Source organism: Benincasa hispida, chromosome 3, assembly GCF_009727055.1.
Source record: "Benincasa hispida cultivar B227 chromosome 3, ASM972705v1, whole genome shotgun sequence".
In the NCBI taxonomy this organism is placed as follows: Eukaryota; Viridiplantae; Streptophyta; class Magnoliopsida; order Cucurbitales; family Cucurbitaceae; genus Benincasa; species Benincasa hispida.
Window position 1 is genome coordinate 840606 of NC_052351.1, and position 19552 is coordinate 860157.

Here is a 19552-nt window from a genome sequence, read left to right on the forward strand (position 1 = left end):
AATATAAGTTTTGGACTTCATGAATTTCTTTCTGGAATAATTTGGTGAATAGAACTTTTTGTGGGGTTGTAAACAAATCAAATTTAGTTGTGGAGAATTTTTTGTGTGAATATTTTTTTGTTAATAGTTTTTGGATAAATTAATTTTTTGTGAATAAATTTATGTGAATAATTTTTTATGAAATAATTTAATAGGTTGCTTGTTGAAATTTGAAGTGGGAATTTAATAAGGGCAGAAGAGTAATTGGAATTTTTTGAATGAATAATTTTTTTGTTAATGCTTTTTGGATAAATTAATTTTTTTGAGAATAAATTTAAGTGGAGAATGTGAATTAATTTGGTAGTTTAATGGTTGAAATTGAAAGTGTGAATTTAATAAGGAGCATTTGTACAACAAATATTTCTTACATCATTTTCATCAACATTTTCATCAACAAGAGATCAAAAAAAAACTTTTTTTAAAAAAAAATAAAAAATACAATATCAAACTTTCACTAAGCCATTTTTCCCAATTTTCCAAACAATGTCTGAAATTTAAGAGTCAGTGAGACATCCATGGAAATGGAGGACTTCTCGTAGCAACTTATTAATAAGTCAACGCTTTGGGAAATCCATGGAATCGAATACTGAAATGGTCGACTTCGGAAAATCCATCATAGTACCCAGTGTTCTGGAGCTGGCAAAGCAGTCCATCCCTAAAATCCCTCTTCGCTATCAACGTGCCGATCAGGACCCCCCCATCGTTCCCGGCGGAGAATCTGGGCCGCCGGTACCGGTCGTTGATCTTCGCCGACTGGCCATCGGAGATTCTGCTTCTCCCGAAATTGACAAGTTGCATTCTGCGTGTAAGGAATGGGGATTCTTCCAGGTATCTAAATGTAATGTAACCCTTTGCTAATTCTGCCCTAATCTTGTAATTCTACTTCTTTATATCCTTGTATTCTCCGAAAATTTGAAAAGAACTATTGTTGTAATTCTTTAATTTTGAAATAAATGATTCAAAAACCTTTATAATCCAACCATGGTTATTTGAGTTAAAGAAATCTACTGCAAAACATTCCGAATCTTTCCAATCCAACCTAAAATTACCCATTACCATAGACATCTTGAATTAGGGTCTTAGGAAAAACAAAAAGATGAAGAATAAAAAAAAAGATTAGCAGGAAAACCAGAAAGATTAAAGTATGATAGGGGTACCATTAGGCATTGATTAGAGAAGTTATGGTGATTTGTTATGAATAGAGGGAGCTAGGAAGGAGGAAGGGTTCTATTGTTATGAAGAAGAAACTCTGTATGAAAGAAGTATAGGAATTGATTACTAAGCAGTTTCTTCTTGATTTTGTGAAATCTGGCACTTGGTGGTTTGTGGTTGGCTCAAAAGACTGAATTAATTGTTGTTGGCAGATTATAAACCATGGAGTTCCAACCTCATTGCTGGACGAATTCAGAAGGGAAATTGAAAGTTTCTTCAATCTTCCCTACGATGAAAAGAAGTTGCTTTGGCAAAACTCAGAGAGTCAAGAAGGATTTGGGCAGCTTTTTGTGGTATCGGATGAGCAGAAGCTTGATTGGTCAGACATGTTCAAAATAACTACTCTCCCTCTTAGTCTAAGGAATCCTCATCTTTTTCATAAGCTTCCACCAAAACTCAGGTCTTTAGCCACGTCTTGAAGCTCCAATTGAATGGTATGTTTCCGATTTCTAATTGACTTACATGTTGCAGAGAGACATTGGAAGCTTACTCAATTGAAATCAAGAAGTTGGCAATTGTCATCTTGGACCATTTGGCTGGAGCTCTGAAGATGGATGTTGAGGAAATGAGAGAGCTATTTAGAGATGGTGTTCAGTCAGTGAGGATGAATTACTATCCTCCATGCCCTGAGCCTGATAAGGCCATTGGATTCTCCGCTCACTCAGATGCTGATGCTTTGACAATTCTCTATCAGCTCAATGAAGCCGAAGGATTGCAAATTCGAAAAGGTGGGAGATGGGTTGCTGTTAAACCACTTCCAAATGCATTTGTAGTCAACATTGGAGACATCATGGAGGTGATTCATGATTTCTGTGCATTGAACTTCTTCTGATTCTTGTGAATAACTTTGTTAGCAACTTACTATCCTTGGCCTGTCTCTCTACCTTTGCTGCAGATAGTAAGCAATGGAGTATACAAGAGCATCGAGCATAGAGTTTCATTGAACTGTTCCAAGGAAAGGCTTTCAGTTGCAACATTCTATAGTTCAAATCTAAACTCGGAGTTGGGTCCAGCCAAAAGCCTCGTTGGACCGCATAACCCAGCAGTTTTTCGAAGAGTTATGTTGGAGAAGTATTTCAAAGACTTCTTTGCTCGTAAACTAGAAGGAAAATCATACCTTGAGCATATGAGAATAGAGAATGAGGGCGACCATGTTTGTTGAAATTTGGTTACCGAAAGGAAAGAGAAAGAATATCAGGCGTATGCTTGTCTCGCACAGGTGCAAGTGGAAGAAATCATATATCCATATCAGAAACAGTGAAATGAGGGATAAAATTGGTACAGGTTGACCTTACATTCTTAACCATTAATTTCCTGACCTTCACAATCGTAGTAGCATTTGTAGGATAAAAACAAATTTCTCATCATAATTCTGTATTCTTTCCACTGTTATGATTTGAATCTTGGACCTAAGAGATTGATTGTTCTAGGCTTTTTGGGCTGCCCCCTGATCCAGCAAGTGCTTGGAAAGTAAAATTAGAATTAACCAATGGTAAAGATAGGTTAGGGTAAATTTGATCCCTTTAATATATTGGGAAATTGTGATAAATAACCTTCTCACGTTTCCATCCTTCAAAACTTCACATTTTTTTAAAATTCTGTTAAAATAATTATTTTTGGTTCCGGTCAAGAGAGACCATTTAGTTAAAAAAATTAACTTTTGAAATCTCTCACAGCTAATTTTTTCAAATATTATATAATATTTTCAAATTTGATATTAAATCTGACCTAATTTCAAAATCTTTTGCCTAAATATCAAATTTTGCCCAAAAAAAGATTTAGAAAATATAAAGAATTTCAGTGTTATTTGGGCTTCTTGTTGAAATTTTGGGCAGATTAATATCGAGATTTTTTTATATTTTTCAAATGTTACCCAATTTTCATAAAATTTGCTCTTTTCAAAAATTTAAAAATCACAATACAATCATCTAAAATGCAGTTGAAAATTTTAGATAATTGGAAATAGAAATTGTGTGAAAGGTTTGGAGAATTACTTAAGATTTGATAAAAATTAAAGAAATTTTGAAAAGATATAAGATTTAGAAAGATTAAATAATATTTGAAAAAAATTAGTAGAATCTTGGATTAAATAAAGAAGGAAAAAAATCATTTTTTAACTAAATATCGGTGGTCAATTCCGACCGAGATGGATGGAGACAAATTAGTTTAACAAATTAAAAAGAAAAATGTTAGTTTTGAAAAGTAAAACTAAGGAGGTGATATTCGTGACAATTTTCTTAATATATTTTCAATTAGTTTCAATGTTTGGAATGTTGGAATAAAACTATTATGTGCCTCGATGATCCCACAAGAAACAAAACATCATTGGCTTTATAAATAAAAAATATCGTGGTGGGAAGTTATCAAGATAGGTTTCAATTTTTTGTGAGGTTGAAACAGAGCTATTGTGTTCCTGTACGTCATTGTTTCCACAAAGAAACAAAATGTCTCCTTGGATGAATTAAGAAAAATCCAACTTGGGGAAAATTGGTTATTTGATTTAGAATTAGAGCTTATCCATCTCCAATAATCCTTTGCTGACGGATTCAAGATTGGCGGAAAGATCAAAGGTACGCCCAGGTTGCCCAACTGAACACTCTGTCTTGACCTTTGTCTTGTTTGTCTTAACAGTTGCATGGGCAATTCAGCTTTGTTATTTATGCATATTAGATGTAACATTTACTGGTAGTATATGTGTGTTTAGAGGAACTTTGTAGGGAGATGGAGACATTAGTAACAAAACTGCAGCTGGCAGACTCTCTTCCGGTGCCTTGCGTTCAAGAGTTAGCCAAAAGCTCACTGTCGACGGTTCCCTTTCGATATGTTCGCCCCGATCAAGATCCTCCTTTCGAGTTCACTGACACTTCAGCTGAAGTTCCTGTTATTGACATGCACAAGTTGTTGTTCTCCAACAATTTTGAGGATTCTGAACTTGATAAGCTCCATCATGCTTGCAAGGATTGGGGTTTCTTTCAGGTACTTCCAGTTCCATCTATCTTTAAACTTTTCATTAATATCATTCTGTTGATTCGTTTTCTTTATGATCAGGTGATAAATCATGGAGTGAGTGATATATTGGTAGAGAATGTGAAATCAGGCATTCAAGCTCTCTTTAATCTTCCTATGGTAGAGAAGAGGAAGTTGTGGCAAAGACCAGGAGATGTTGAAGGATTCGGACAGACCTTTGTTGTCTCTGAGGACCAGAAGCTTAATTGGGGAGATCTCTTTGGAATGTTTCTCCTCCCAACTTATTTGAGGAAACCTCACTTGTTCCCCAACCTCCCTCTTCCATTCAGGTACTATTTCCTCCATTTTCCAGGAATATGTATTTAAAATCAAATTCTATCATAAAACATGTAAGACAAGCTTGACTTGATGTGTATGATGGGTTTGTTTTAACCATTTGATATTAAAAAAATTGGTTAAAGGATTCTTCATTTTTCCTCCCTTCTTCTTTTAGAGATGATTTGGATGCTTATACACTGGAGATGAAAAATCTAGGCACGGAACTGTTTGACTTAATGGCAAAAGCTCTGAAAATGGACAGTAGCGAAATGAGAGAGCTGTATGAGGAAGGAATGCAGTCAACAAGAATGAATTACTATCCTCCATGTCCTCAACCAGAACTTGTCATGGGACTCAATAACCATTCTGATGCTTCAGCCATTACCATTCTTCTTCAAGTCAATGAAGTGGAAGGCCTTCAGATAAGGAAAGATGGGAAGTGGATTCCTGTTAAGCCTCTCTCAAATGCGTTTGTTGTCAATATTGGAGATGTTTTGGAGGTAAAAACTTCCATTTTCCTCTCTACATATGTTGAATCAACCCCATAAAACTGACTGGGCTTTGACATTGAATACGAACTTTCAGATCTTCACAAATGGAATATATCGCAGCATCGAGCATCGGGCCACAGTGAACTCAACGAAGGAGAGGCTTTCAGTGGCCATGTTTTTCAGTCCAAGGTTGGATGGGGAGATAGGGCCTGCCCCAAGCTTGGTCACTTCAGAAAGACCTGCTTTGTTCAAAAGAATTGGAGTTGCAGATTTCCTCGGTGGATTCTTCAAAAGGGAACTGAATGGGAGGTCATATCTTGATGTTTTGAGGATCCAGAAGGAATAAGACTAATTAAAACAGGTGCTTGCTTGTTGATTTTCAGATCGCATAGGTCAATTCTCTTGTCAAGTTATTAGTTGATCCGTTAGATTTGGATAATTGTCAGAAATAAAACGTTGTCGACATTTTATTACTTAACGTTTCAACACCTAGTTGTTCGCAAATTCAAGTGGGTGAGTGGAGTTCTCTACCGTTTTCATCAAATGCAAACCCCAATACGAGTTGGTGTTTTCCTGTTTTGATCAAAACCCAGTTCAGTTTTTGAAGAAAAATTAAGTGGATAAGTGGGTGTTTAACTGTCTCAGTCAGGAGTGAAAAAAAAAACCGAAAAATCGATAGAACCGCTTAAACCAATCGAAACCGTTTTGTCGGTTGGGGTTGAAAATTCGAAAAACCAAAAATTATTGGTCGGTTTCGGGTTTAACATAAAAATGGATTAAAAAATCTGAGCCGACCGTTAAATATAAAAAATAATGTCATCTAACCTTTCAAAAAAGATATTTGGTCAGGTTGTTGGTGAGGAAGTTTTCTTTGATACATCGGTTTGAGCGGTTCGACTTCTTAGGAAGTCCGTTTGGTTCCAGTTTAATATCCTACTTAAAATTTTGGAACTAATCGTCATTCATTCAAAATCTAGATGATGAAATAGAAACTAAATCATGTGAGTTTACGTTCAAAGTAAACAAAATATCATGCTATATAAAAATGAGGTAGAGATTTTGTTGTCCTTATCAATATAGATATCATAGTCTAAACCTGGCCATGTATTAGAGGAAATTCTCAAATTTCAAAGGAAGAAAATTAGTTTACTTCAAGTTATGTTCCTATTTGAGTGTTTTCCACTCGCCTTGATAAGAGGTCGTACTCTATCTTGGTGTTTCCTACTTGCTTTGATAAGAGCAAATGTGATATGTACTCCAGCTTTATTTGAATAATATTGACCCAGGATGAAAGAGAATCAAGTTCTCACGTGGATGAATTTGTTCGAAACAAGACTCTAATAGGTATCTAATGGTCAATGTTTATACATGGAATGAGTCTGTGTGGAATTATTTTGTGTGAGTAATGTGGGCTCAAGTTATATAGATAATTAGAATAGCTTTAGTAATTGTATTGTGAGGGTAGATATCGTATCTTGATTCTTGTTCGTATATAAAATTAAAGGCAACCTCGAATTCAAGTATGATACTTTGTTTTATGAGAGAATTGTTAGGAAATCAAACAAAAGTCCCACAATAGTTAAGGGAAAAAAGAGATTCATGAAATATAATAGAAGATAATTTTATTTTTTTGGTATGTGACACCTTTTTAGTGAAATGAAAAAATAAAATTATGCTTATACCTAAAGTTGACAATATCATACTAACGTGTATGTCAATCGGAATTGACATTGAAGATTCTAAATTTTCAATTTTATTTTTATTTTTTTGTGCACCCATCTGTCTCAAAGAACGAAGGTCAATTTAGCAATTTTATAAATTGCAAACCCTTTCAGGTCCAATTTTTATCATAACTCATGAAAAATACTTTTTTCAGTCGAGGACTCAAAGGTTGAAATTGAAAAACTGTTTCAAAAAGGGTTGTTAAAAAAAACTCAATAACATAAAAAAATCGATCAACTCAATCCAATCGGTATACTTTGGATTGAGTTATCATCTCATTTGGGTTGGGTTGGGTTCAATAAAATTTTATGTGTTTGGGTTGGTTTATAGGTTGGTTCATGGGTTCACTTAATATAATCCAAATCAATCCGAATTTATTATTAACTTTAAGATATATTTTTTAATACTTATAATACAAGTATTTATATCCATATTGATTTTAATTTTATTTAATTTCAATATTTTTTGAATAATTTATTCGTCAACAACTCCTAAAAGTAGTTTCTTTGTACTTTAGAAAGAAAAGTTTTACTAAAATTAAAATTGAATTGTTAATCTCAATTTAATATATGAAAATAATTAAATTAGATTTTTACATATTTACGTTTTGTCTTTTTAGAACAAAATTTTAAATAAATGATCCGATTAACCCGAACCAATCCAACCCAAATATTTCATGGTCAGGTTGGGTTTGATTCATTTTTTAATAACAAAATTTACAATCTGAACAATTAGGTTGAGTCTAAAAAGTTTTTTAATCCAATCCAATCTGAATCATGAACACCCCTGGTTTCAAATATTATGCCAGGCTTTTATAGTCTCCATTGATTAGCATCCAAAGCCAATGCAACTAGTAGTTCTCATCTCACAATGTCTTTTGATTTTATTTCTAATTTATTTTCATGAGTATAAAATTGGTTAAAATAATTTCCTCTATTTAAGTGTTCTCTAAAACCCTAAATACTAATCTCAAACATCAACTACCAAAATATATTTTGCCATAATTTCAATAATGTCATTAAATAATGTTTTTTTTTTTTTTTGAATAATTAGATATATAATTTATCTTCATCTTTACTCCATTAAAAAGTGAGTGAGTTGCCTTATCTTAAAAAAGGGACATAGTTGGAAATTACTTTTAGACTTAATATTTCTTTATAGGATTCTATTACTTTAAATTCTCAAAGTCATGTCTTGATCTTATAAGGGATCCAAAATGAAGGGTGTTTGGAATAACTTTCATACTTATAAAAAAAAACATCTTTTGTGTTAGTATTTTTAAAGAAATTAATAATTTAAATGTGTTTAGAACCTATTTGAGATATTTTGTTATATCTATAATCACTTCTATTTTAATTTTTAAAATGATGATGTTACACTGAGATATTCAATTTAAGTGATTTTCAACCAAGCACTTGGAAAGTGATTCCCAAGTGCTTTTTGATAAGTGATTAGTGTGAAATTTTCTTTTTAAATGACTATTATTATTTCAAATTAAAAAAACAAATATCTTCCTATTTCACTTTATCAAAAATGGTAAACCACATTTAACAAAAAAGTTAGAAGAATCTGGTTCTCATTTGGCATTTGTTATTTAAATCTATTATTATTATTATTATTATTATTTTGAAATGATCTAAATCAATTAATTGTACTTGAACATATTTTAATAAGTTGGAGGAAGAGAAGGATGTATGCAGTATGTACCATGTCCATTATTCTACAATCTGATTTACAAATTACATTTAGTTTTAATTACTTTTTTTCTTTTTGAAAAAAATTCTTCTCAATTTTTTACTTTCATAGTTGTTAAAAAAAATCTTGATTGTATTCTACTAAATTCTTAAAAAAAATATATACTTAAAAAAATTATTATTTTTATATAATTTTGACTGATTTTGTTTTTTAAAATATTAATAAAAAGGAGATAACAAAATATAGAAAAGGGTAGAATAAATTTATAAATTTAATTTTAAAAACTAAATAGTTATCCAGAATGGAATTTATGATGTCATATATTTAATTGATTATCATATTACGCCACTTTATTTATGGAGACTATGAATAAATATTATTAAAAATTTAGAAATTTAGATGCATATATTATTGAAAAAAAATCAACTATTTTTATACCCCAAAGCCATATCTTTATTCTTGCTTCTTCATTCTACTTTTTTCTTTTCTTCCTTTCTTTTTTTCTTTTATTTTTTCATTTCCTTTTCTATTTTTAGCAGTTCTTGAAAATTTCATCATCTTTTATTTCAACCTCATACCATAATAATTCCAGAAATGAAAAAAAAAAAAAAAAAACTAGACACCAAAATTAGAATTTTGAAATATTCGTTTGCAATTATTCACAATTTAAATAGATGAAACTTTTACTAAGCTTATGAAAATTTGGCCACAACTTTCTCAAAATATCTTTTGATCTATTAGTACGTAATGAATAAATATTGAAATTGAGATAAGTCGTAGTTAACCAAAGGAATATAGCTCTCAAACTAAGTATATTGTTGAGCTACAACCATTATTTCTTAGTTTAACTAAGAATATAGAAACCAAAATATTCGAACATTTGACCTCGTATGTTTGACGACATGTGACTTAATTAGTTGACTTTGGGTTAGATTAGCAAATTATGACTTTTAAAGAATAACGGTTTAACTTTTAAATACTTGTTTTTTAATTCAACAACATGTGAGATGGGGGATTCAAACTTCTAACTTTTTAGGTGATTATATATGTTTTATGTTATAGTTGAATTGTGCTTATGTTAGCCTTTTTAAATATAGAGATAATTTTAATTACAAAATATTTTAAACATTTTTGGAATTGATACACTAAAGTTAATAATGATTTTAGTCCATATAACATAATTATAAAAATTGGAGTTTAATGTGACATAATTAGTTGACTTCCAATTAGATTGCCTAACTACGGTTTTTAAAGAGTAGTTGTTTTAAATTTTATACACATTTTTTTTTTTGAATTTAACAATATACGGAGAAAAAATTTGAATCTTTGACATCTTAATTGTTTGTATATATATTTTATATTAGTCGAGTTATCTTTGTATTGACATTTTTTAGTGCACTATTGACGAAGTGATTTTAATTGATTAACATTTTCAAGTTTTTTGGAACTGAAATCTAACAAAAAGTTAACAATGATTTTAGTTCAAGGTATGATTCATTAATAAAATTTGAAATTTTCTTTTCATAAAAAAATCTTCATAGAAGGAGAGAAAGGAGGAGGAAGGGAAAAAGAAAAATAAAATAAAATAATAAAATCAACCAAATCCCATAATATTGGTGTATTCCGAGTAGAGTTGCCAACGAGGGTTCTTTGAAGGTAGGGACGGGGGCGAGGATTCCCTATCTCGGAAATGGGTCCTCACAGGGACCCATTCTCCGTTTTCCCTTTGTTGGGAACTTTTTTTTAAAAAAAAAATTTCTAAAAATTTTCTTTGGTTTGAGCTTGGACATTTTAGTTAGGCTTAAATTGGGTTAAATTAAAAACTATGCTAAATGTAATATATATATATATATATATATAATCTAATCGTGTCGGGGTTGGGGACGGGACGGGATACCCTCCCCATCCCCGATTTGAGGACCCTAAAGAGGTCCTCGGTTTGACGATCGGGGATTTCCCATCCTAACCCTAACTACGAGCGTCGAATTCTTAAAAAAAAAAAATTGTTTATGAATTCATTATGTCTTAGTGGCAAAGAAATATGTCCAAATTGGAGTGCTCTCATATTTGCGTGGGGTGTTGGACGTTATGGATGGATCGAAACTCTTCAAATCAGGGTCAAGCAGTGGGAAAGGTGGAGCTACAAGCGAAGTCAAGTTCTGAATATGTTCAGGAGCATGTGGAGCAGCAATACTTCGATGTTGATGCTTAAACTAAATGTTGATGCTTTAGTGGTGTCGACATGTTGTTAAAATATATATAGCAATACTATTTAGTAAAGTATTTAATATATGACATCAAATATAAAATTACATTATTTTCTAGACGCATGTTATATGTAAAATAAATATCTCAAAAGAAAACATCTAAAAATATTCTAGATTTTTCTTAGATTCAAGGAATTCTAGAATTCCTTTAGATAAATATCTATAATGTTTGTAGGATCCAAGAATAGCCTAGATTTTTTTTTTTTTTTTTTTTTTACTTGGGCTCAAAGGATCTCATGCCTATAAATAGGAGGTTTGACCCCATATGTGAACCAAGAAAAGCTAGAGAGCTATGGTAGAAAAGTGGGTGAATGTCTTGAGAGTGAAAGAGTAATTTCTAAGTGTTTATCCTTATGTATTTCTAAACAAAAGTTTATTTTTTCAAAAGAGACTGTTTCTCTTCCTTTTGTGCCAATTTCTTCAACAAGTGGTATCAGAGTCAAGCAAGCATACCTTGTTGTTGTGGAGTTTCTGAAGATTGAGTACAGTATGGGACTGTGAAGCTTGTTGTCTGGGACACAGCTACTTGTGGAGTGCATTCATCACTACAAGATGATGGGAGACCTTCAAGTTGTTTGGAGGAATCAAGAAGCTCAACACTCAGAACTACAAAACATGGTCCACATGTATGACGTCGTATCTCCAAGGCCAAAACTTATGGGATGTTGTTGACGGCACTGAAGTCGGTCCACCTAAGGATGTTGCTGCTTTGAAGAAATGGAATATCAAGGCAAGTAAGGCCATGTTTGCAATCAAAATTACAGTTGATGAAGAAATGTTAGAGCATATCAATACATCGAAGATGCCAAATGTAGCATGTGACACGTTTACCTTACTTTTCTCGATGAAAAATGATGTGAAATTGCAGTTTCTAGAGAACGAGTTCCTATCAGTTGCTCAAAGGGAGATGACTATCAACCAATACTTCACTAAGGTGAGAACTGTATATCGTGAAATCTCTTAATTAGATCCTACTTTTGCTATTTCAAAATCGAGGATGCCAATAATTATTATTCATGGACTTAAACCTGAATACATAAGCTTTATTATTGCTATTCAAGGTTGGGCAGTCCAACCTTCTCTAATTGACCTAGAAAATATGCTTGTCAGTCAAGAAGCATTGGTTAAGCAAATGTCGGAGGTCATAATAAAGAGCAATAACGAAAAAACACTCTTTAATGGCTAAAAAAAAGGTCAATATAAATATCAAAAGAAAATAGGATAAAAAAGGGATGAAGAAACTCCAAAATGCTTTCAAGTAGGGGGAGCTAGTAAAACTAATTAAAATCACGAGCATAGAAAAAATGGTGAATGTTATAATTATAGAAAGATAGGCCACTATGCCAAAGATTGCCGTTGAAAGAAAAAGGTAGCAGAAAGCAATGCAATCACCTCTTAGGTTGAGAGCATCGGTGAAGAAGAGTGGGATGCAAAGGCATGCTTTGCGATAGTAGATCCCATCCCCCATTCTACATCCAATGTGGTGGAGAACGAAGTGTTGGCTCTCCATGCAAAAGAAGTAAATGATGAAAATGATTGGATTATCGATTCAGGTTGCTCTAACCACATCACAATAGATAAGAGGAAGCTGCAAAACACATCTGAGTACAAAGGAAGTCGAGTTCTGCAAACAACTTGAAGTTGCCAATAGCCCATGTTGGCAAAACTATGATAATGCCTCACTCCAATTCCAATCAAGTAGAACTAGAGAACGTATTTTATGTGCCTAGAATGAAGAAGAATTTAGTATCAGAATTGTTGGGCTTTATGCCCTAAAACTCGTAGATAGTAAATATTATTAATTGACCGTCATCAATAAAGAGTTACCAATGTTAATTCAATAAATGTTATTGATTGTGTTGTATTCTATTTTGTCTCAATAACCCTAAATCTAATAAACTAACATCCAAGGTTGCCTTATGAGTCTTGAATTGATGTGGAGACATCTAGGGATCAATGTTCAAGATACAACCTAAATGGTCTATAATATAGAGATAAGGTTGAATACCTTATCCTGGTGACATTGTGGATACGACCCACTTTGAATTTGATGCAAACACAATGATCCAATGTGTTCGTATAGGTGACACGCGAGTGGGGGCATCCTATACAATAAGTTTGCATAAGACCAGATCGTGAAATAGTAACCAATAGATGTAACATCGTTAACTAGTTAGGTTCCTATTTCAATTAGAAGACCAAGGCAACTTAGTTTTAATCTTGAATGTATTATGAACTTCTATTCATGAGGAATTATCCTTTGATTTGTATGGATGAGAGTAGTCAGTTCCCTAATTCAACATGCCTACCATTTTGTGGACAAAACCGAGTGGAGAGCTGGGAACATAATAATACAAGATGGAATTCACTCTTTCCCGACTTCAGGGTAAGTAGATGAGTGTTCCCTTAAATCGCGTTTCTGGGACTTGAACAAAGGGCCCTACCCTCTCATTGACCCAAAAGGGTTTCTGTTTGTTGGTTAGACCATAAACATGTTGTTCATTAGAGGAGCACTGGTACTTAAGAAGTCAGAGGTAACCCAAGAGTAAAATGGTAATTTTGCCCAGTTGGCGTTACGAACACTCGTAAAGGACTAACTTATAATTATTGGTCTATATCGTGGACATAGAAATATATTTACAGTGCGAAGAGTTCCGCTATTGGTCTTTAGTGGAGTTCGGGTAGTTAATGAATATTGATTAATTTAATTAAAGAGTGTAATTAATTAATCTCATATCGTTGGAGCTTCTAATCTATAAGTTCATATGGTCCCCTTGTTAGCTCACTAAAGGAAAAGATGAATGATTTGAATTGTTCAAATCAATTGATGGAATAATATATTAATGAGATTAACATGATATGGTTAAATTTTAGACCTAATTTATAGTTAAGAGAGAAATATTTGAATAAGATTCAAGTATTAAATTCTTATGAATTTGATTCATAAAGAATTAATTAATTGATTTTGAGAGGTGGAGGCAAATAAACATATGATGTTTATTAATTAATTAAATATATATTAAAATGAATTTAATATGGTTATTTAATTAATGGACTAATTAATTAAATAATGATTATTTAATTAAATTAGCCTTAAAGGTAATTTTGGAAAATTATGGAAAAGGTCTCCATATAAATTTGTTATTTTGCCCAAATTAGAGCAAAGGAATTCATTTAGTGAAATGAAACCCTAGCCTCCAAATTAATCTCCTCTCAAAATTTCTTTTATCTATATTCTCTATTCTTCTTCCTCATCCGAGTTCCAATGGAAAGACTGAAAGGTCCGATGCGGAAGCGTTATCAGTCTCAATTTTCAATTTCACAAAGAATTAAAGTTTCAGAGAACTACATTATGTAATATAACAAGATTTTACATCATGCATCATAAATAACAGAGGAAATTTTAGGATTAGGCACACCTACCTTTGAAGCCAAACAAATCTTCACGATTTCCTTCTCGATTGGTCATGAACCCACCTTAGAACATGAACAAAAACAATACCCAAGAACCGAAAAAATAAACTTTGGACACCACTACAACGGAACATTGGTATTCTCCTTTGGTTGAGGATCCACAGGAGTTTTGTGGGCTCTGTTTTAATATTTGGGAAGAGAGGGAGAGAGTTTTTGTGATTTTTGAGGAAGAAGAAGATATCTCCCTAAAACCAACCCACTCACACGTTTTTTATAAGAGAGAAACAAGAGGAAGAAGTTATAACTCCCTCTTTAATTAAATTCAAAAAATGAATTAATGAAAAGAATTAATATATATGTGTGTATGTGTGCGTGAGAGATAACTAACTTATCATATAGTATATATTAAACTATATGTTATATCGAATATGACACATAACCTATAGTTTTTATATTGTATCAAATACAATATTACCTATAGTTTGAATTCTCTCAATCATTTACGGTATTTAATATAAATCAAATTTATGTTAAAATTAATTATATGAATCTAATCCATACAATTAATATTTGAATCATATTCAGATATTTATTTACTCTAAAAATAAACCTTATATTATATAGTATATCAAATACATTATACTAACTATAACATATATAATTAAATTTAAATTAATTTGAACAATTCAAATTAACTCAAAATTAATTTGATTCTTAATTATCCCAATTGAACTATCAATGGGACCTTATGCACATGTAGATTGAATCTCTAATGATTCATGGATAATTAATTAAATTTCTTTAATTAAATTATTTTAATTAATTATCCAACGTCCGTTAACTACCGGCCACTCTACTAAAGACCAATAGTTGCACTCTTCGCACTACAGATATATTTTTGTGTCCATTGAATATAATAGGTTAGCAGCTTGATGACCTTTCACAAATTGCTCGTAAGTACAGTGGGCCAAAATTACCATTTTGCCCCTATAGTTAAATCTAACTTCTTAAGTACCACTGATTCCTTTAATGAACAACAAGTCATAGTCCAACTATGATCAAACCTCTCTCGAGCTAAGAGATGGTGTGGCGCCACATTGTTCAAGCCCCAAAATCAACCCTTAAGAGAACAATTTATCTACTTATCCTCACATTAGGAAATGAGTGAATTTTGTCTTGTGTAGCTGTGTTTCCAACTCCCCAATTAGACGAATCTCCAAAATGGTAGGCATATTGAGTCGGCGTACTAGCCACTTGAAGGAACTCGTTTTGAAGGAGATCCTTGAACGAAAGCGGATTATCCAAATTCCATTTTTATTGAAAGTTAAATTTACAGTAAACATACAAGATATGCATTTAATATAAATTACAACATTCTTTTTCAAGAAAAAGGGATTCAAGATACATTACCTTTGAAGACCTTTTCTCACGTAACTCCCTCTCGAACAATCGCAAACTTCGAACTCAGCAACTTCTTGAAGATCTTCTTCAAGAACTTCTCGAATCAAATAGAGACACAACTACAACGAGCCTTTGGTATTCTCGGGATAAGAACCCAGGAGTGGTGGGCTCTGACTATTTTGGTTAGGAGGGATTGTTTGAGTTTGGAGGAAGAAGATTAAGAGAACGCATAGAATGTTTCTGCAAAAATTCTCAATCATTCAGTAGAAGTGTCAATCGTCTAGAGGAAGAAGAGAAAACTATTTTCTTTTATTCCTTTTGCCACAAAATTGAATAACCATCCACTAAGGTGGCTGGAGGGAAAAGAGGAAGTTATTATTCAAAATAATAAAATAATATAAATAAATATGATAACTAACTTATCATATTATATTTATATTAAACTATATGTTATATCAAATATAACATATAACCTATAGTTTTAATATTGTATCATATACAATATAAATTATAGTTTCTTTTCTCTATTTTATGACATTTAATATAAACCATATTTATATTAAATTTCACAACTATGAATCTCATTCATAGAAAATATATTTGAATCTCATTCAAATATTTATTTCCTCCAATTAAATCATAATGTATCAAATACATTATAATAATTATATCATATATAATTAAAATAATTTAATTATATCATATAGAATCAAATCCTTCTTGTTAATTTGAACAATTCAAATTAATCTAAAAACTGATTCTCAACTAAATCCTTTTGAGCTACTAAGGGGACCTTATGGACCTGTAGCTTGAAGCTCCAACAGTATATGAAAAATTAATTAAACTCTTTAACTACATTATCCACCATCCATTAACTGTCGGGCACTCCATTAATGATTGACAGCTACACTCTTCGTGCTATAGATATATTTCTGTGTCTATTGGATATAATCAATCAACAATACGATGACTCTTCACAAATTGCTCGTAAATACAGCTGGACTAAATTACCATTTTGCCCATGTAGTTACATCTAACTTCTTAAATATTATTAATCCCTCTGATGAACAATACATTATAGTCCCACTATGACTAAAACCCTCTCGGGTCAGAAAAGAGTGTGGCGTCGCATTGTTCAAGATTCAGAATCAGATCTTAAGGGAGCAATTTATCTACTTACCCTTACTTCAGGGAAGGAGTGAATTCCATCTTGTGTAATTGTGTTCCCAGCTCCCCAATCAGACGAATCTCCAAAATGGTAGGCTTGTTGAGTCGGCGATCTGGCCATGCTCACCCAAACAAATTAAAGGACCGCCCTCATATGCAGGAGTTCACAACTCACTCAAGATTAAGGTCATGTTACCTATGGTCATCTTGGTAAAATGAAAGTCTCTATTATGAACGGTGTTATATAATGAGACTAAACATTTCGTGGTCCGGTCTTATACAAACTCCTTTGTATAGAATATCTCCGCTCGTATGTCTAATACATGAATGATCAGGATCTGATCATTTATAGCACTTTACAGCAATTGTAACACCTACAAAGTGGATCATACTCGTAGTGTCACCAAGATAAGGTACCTAGCCTTATCCATATACTACAGACCATTTAGGTTATCACTTAAATATGATCCACCTGTATGTCTCCACATACATGTTTAAGTTACAATGATAACCTTGGATATTAGTTTATTGGTTTGTGGTTAATGCAACGAAAATATCACATATTTTATAGACAAAGTGAACAAAATATCATATATTATTAATCACATAAAAGTCTATTCATACAATGTTTACAAACTATAGGACCCTACGAGATTTAGGTATGAACCCCAACACTAATCTCATCCATGCAAATCAAAGGATCGCCTTCATAGGCAGAAGTTTACAACTGACTCAGGATTCAGGTCATGTCACCTATGGTCATCCTGGTAAAATGCAAATCTCTATTATTAACGGCATTATATAATGAGACTAATCATTTTGTGGTTTGGTCTTATATAAACTCTCCCTTTTGTATAGAACACCCCCGCTCACATGTTTCTACATGAATGATCAAGATTCAATCATTTGTAAAACTTCACAATAATTGTAATATCTACAAAGTGGTTCGTATTCGTAGTATCACCAGGATAAGGTACCTAGCCTTATTCATCTACTACAGACTATTTAGGTTATCACTTAAACATGATTTACCTGTATGTCTCTACATGCATGTTTATGCTACAGAAGATAACCTTGGATGTTATTTATTGGTTTTGTGGGTTAATACTACTAAATATCGAATAAAATACTTCAGATTTTATTAAATAAATAATTTTTTTGTATATTACATTACAAACTACATGATCCATAAGATTTAAGGCATCAACCCCAACAGTAGAGACAACTCTTCTACCATTGGATTCCTAAGAGAATAAAAAGGCCTCAATTACGATGGTGTTCATTGTTAGTTGGAGAATCATTCCAGAGAAGATAACGAGAAAATTGTGAAGAGTTTGAGAATCAATGAAGGTATGCGATTTTCTTCTTCCCCTTTTCTACTCTTCAATTAGCATGTTGGTTTATTACATGTTTATCTCCTATTTGGTTCTATTTTATGTGTTGATTTTGTTTCATTTAAATCGAAAAATCAAAATACAAGGTTCATAAGTTAGCTGGGTGGACTATCTCTAATACGAGGGGGAATATGGATGGTTAACTTACTTACCCATATGGTTTAGGCATGTGATTGAGCATTATGTTCTTGCTTGTAACGTGGTAATGATTGTTTCAATTTAATGAAATATGTTTTCTTCTAAAAAAAATTAGGGCAAATATCAATTTATACTCCTGAACTTTGGAGGTTGTATCAATTTAAACTTTAAACTAATAATTGTATCAATTTAAATCTTGAATAATGGCGGTTGTATCAATTATTTTTAAACCTCCAAACTAATAATCGTATCAATTTAAGCTCTGAACTTTCATAAGTTTATCAATATAAATCCTAAACTTTCACAAGTGTATCAAATTTACACTTTCATTCAAATTTTAATTTGAAAAATAAATCTTAACTGAGAGTCTAAATTAATTCACTTATATAAATTTAGAAATTTAATTGATAAAATTGTAAATCTCACAAGTCCAAATAAAACATAACGGAAGGTGTAAATCAATATACTTATGAAAGTTTAAGATCTAAATTGATATAAAAGTTCAGGTTTAAATTGATACAATTATTAGTTTGAGATTTGAGTTGATACAACTCTCAAAATTTAGGGTTTTAATTGATACAATTATTAATTTAGATTTTAAATGGATACAACTCAAAATCCAGGAATATAAATTGATATTTGTTCGAAACTTATTAAAATTCATGAATCTATAATTTTATAAGAAGATCATTTAGTATCTACAATTCTAAATTTATCAAAGAATTATTATACCCAAATTAAAAAGTTTTGACACTATAGATGTATTAAATATTTTTAAAATTCAATAACCAAATAAGTTGAGATAGTGTAATTTAACTTTATTTAAATTGTTTCTATTCTAACTTATTATTATTCTTTATTTTTTTTTTTCATCCATATACAATTTATCGGCTGGTAAAAGAACTAAAAATCGGTATTTCTAGAAGCCATTGTTTTTATGAATTCAAATTCCCACAGTGATTATTATTTCGTCCGCTAATAATAATAATAATATTCTTCTATTTTTAATCCGTTTATATCAATTCNCATTCTCTAGGTTTGATGGTGGATCTTACTGTCAAAAAATAATAATAATAATAATAATAATAATAAAAATAATATTAGTCCCTAAAAAATTAATAAATATTTTAGACCTATCACATAATTAAAACTAAAATTTGCATGCAAATAAGATTTTCGACCTTCAATTTCGTACTTAATAAAATTGTAAATATTAGGATTATTTTCAAATATAGAAAAATGAATCGAAATATTTATAAATATAACAAAATATAGTGTGATAGACACTGAACGTAACACTAATAAACTGTGATATTTGAAAATGTAT

The 19552-nt window shown here is 31.6% G+C and overlaps 2 protein-coding genes across 4 annotated transcripts; both read left to right on the plus strand.

Annotated features, from left to right (window-relative positions):
- The first annotated feature begins 505 nt into the window (after positions 1–505).
- LOC120074176 (protein SRG1-like) lies at positions 506–2741 on the plus strand. The gene is made up of 4 exons (XM_039027204.1): positions 506–867; positions 1404–1651; positions 1723–2047; positions 2147–2741. Exons 1-4 carry the CDS (start codon positions 613–615, stop codon positions 2411–2413), a joined length of 1095 nt encoding a protein of 364 aa, XP_038883132.1. The 5' UTR covers positions 506–612; the 3' UTR covers positions 2414–2741.
- A 526-nt stretch (positions 2742–3267) lies between these two features.
- LOC120074177 (protein SRG1-like) lies at positions 3268–5571 on the plus strand. 3 transcript variants are annotated; one of them, XM_039027207.1, is made up of 5 exons: positions 3374–3821; positions 3956–4227; positions 4300–4547; positions 4712–5036; positions 5122–5571. In XM_039027207.1, exons 2-5 carry the CDS (start codon positions 3973–3975, stop codon positions 5371–5373), a joined length of 1080 nt encoding a protein of 359 aa, XP_038883135.1. In that variant the 5' UTR covers positions 3374–3821; positions 3956–3972; the 3' UTR covers positions 5374–5571. The 3 variants fall into 3 exon arrangements, with proteins under 3 accessions (XP_038883134.1, XP_038883133.1, XP_038883135.1); XM_039027206.1 differs by having other exon boundaries at positions 3268–3831; positions 3956–4547; XM_039027205.1 differs by having other exon boundaries at positions 3270–3821; positions 3956–4547.
- The last annotated feature ends 13981 nt before the right edge of the window (positions 5572–19552 follow it).

Excerpts from the sequence above, each read along its gene's own strand:
- LOC120074177 (XM_039027206.1), top strand. The coding sequence starts at position 3,973 with ATGGAGACATTAGTAACAAAACTGCAGCTGGCAGACTCTCTTCCGGTG. Across the intron at positions 4,548-4,711 it reads AACCTCCCTCTTCCATTCAG|AGATGATTTGGATGCTTATA; the intron begins GTACTATTTCCT and ends TTCTTCTTTTAG. Across the intron at positions 5,037-5,121 it reads ATATTGGAGATGTTTTGGAG|ATCTTCACAAATGGAATATA; the intron begins GTAAAAACTTCC and ends ACGAACTTTCAG.
- LOC120074176 (XM_039027204.1), top strand. The coding sequence starts at position 613 with ATGGAATCGAATACTGAAATGGTCGACTTCGGAAAATCCATCATAGTA. Across the intron at positions 868-1,403 it reads AGGAATGGGGATTCTTCCAG|ATTATAAACCATGGAGTTCC; the intron begins GTATCTAAATGT and ends TGTTGTTGGCAG. Across the intron at positions 1,652-1,722 it reads AAGCTTCCACCAAAACTCAG|AGAGACATTGGAAGCTTACT; the intron begins GTCTTTAGCCAC and ends TACATGTTGCAG.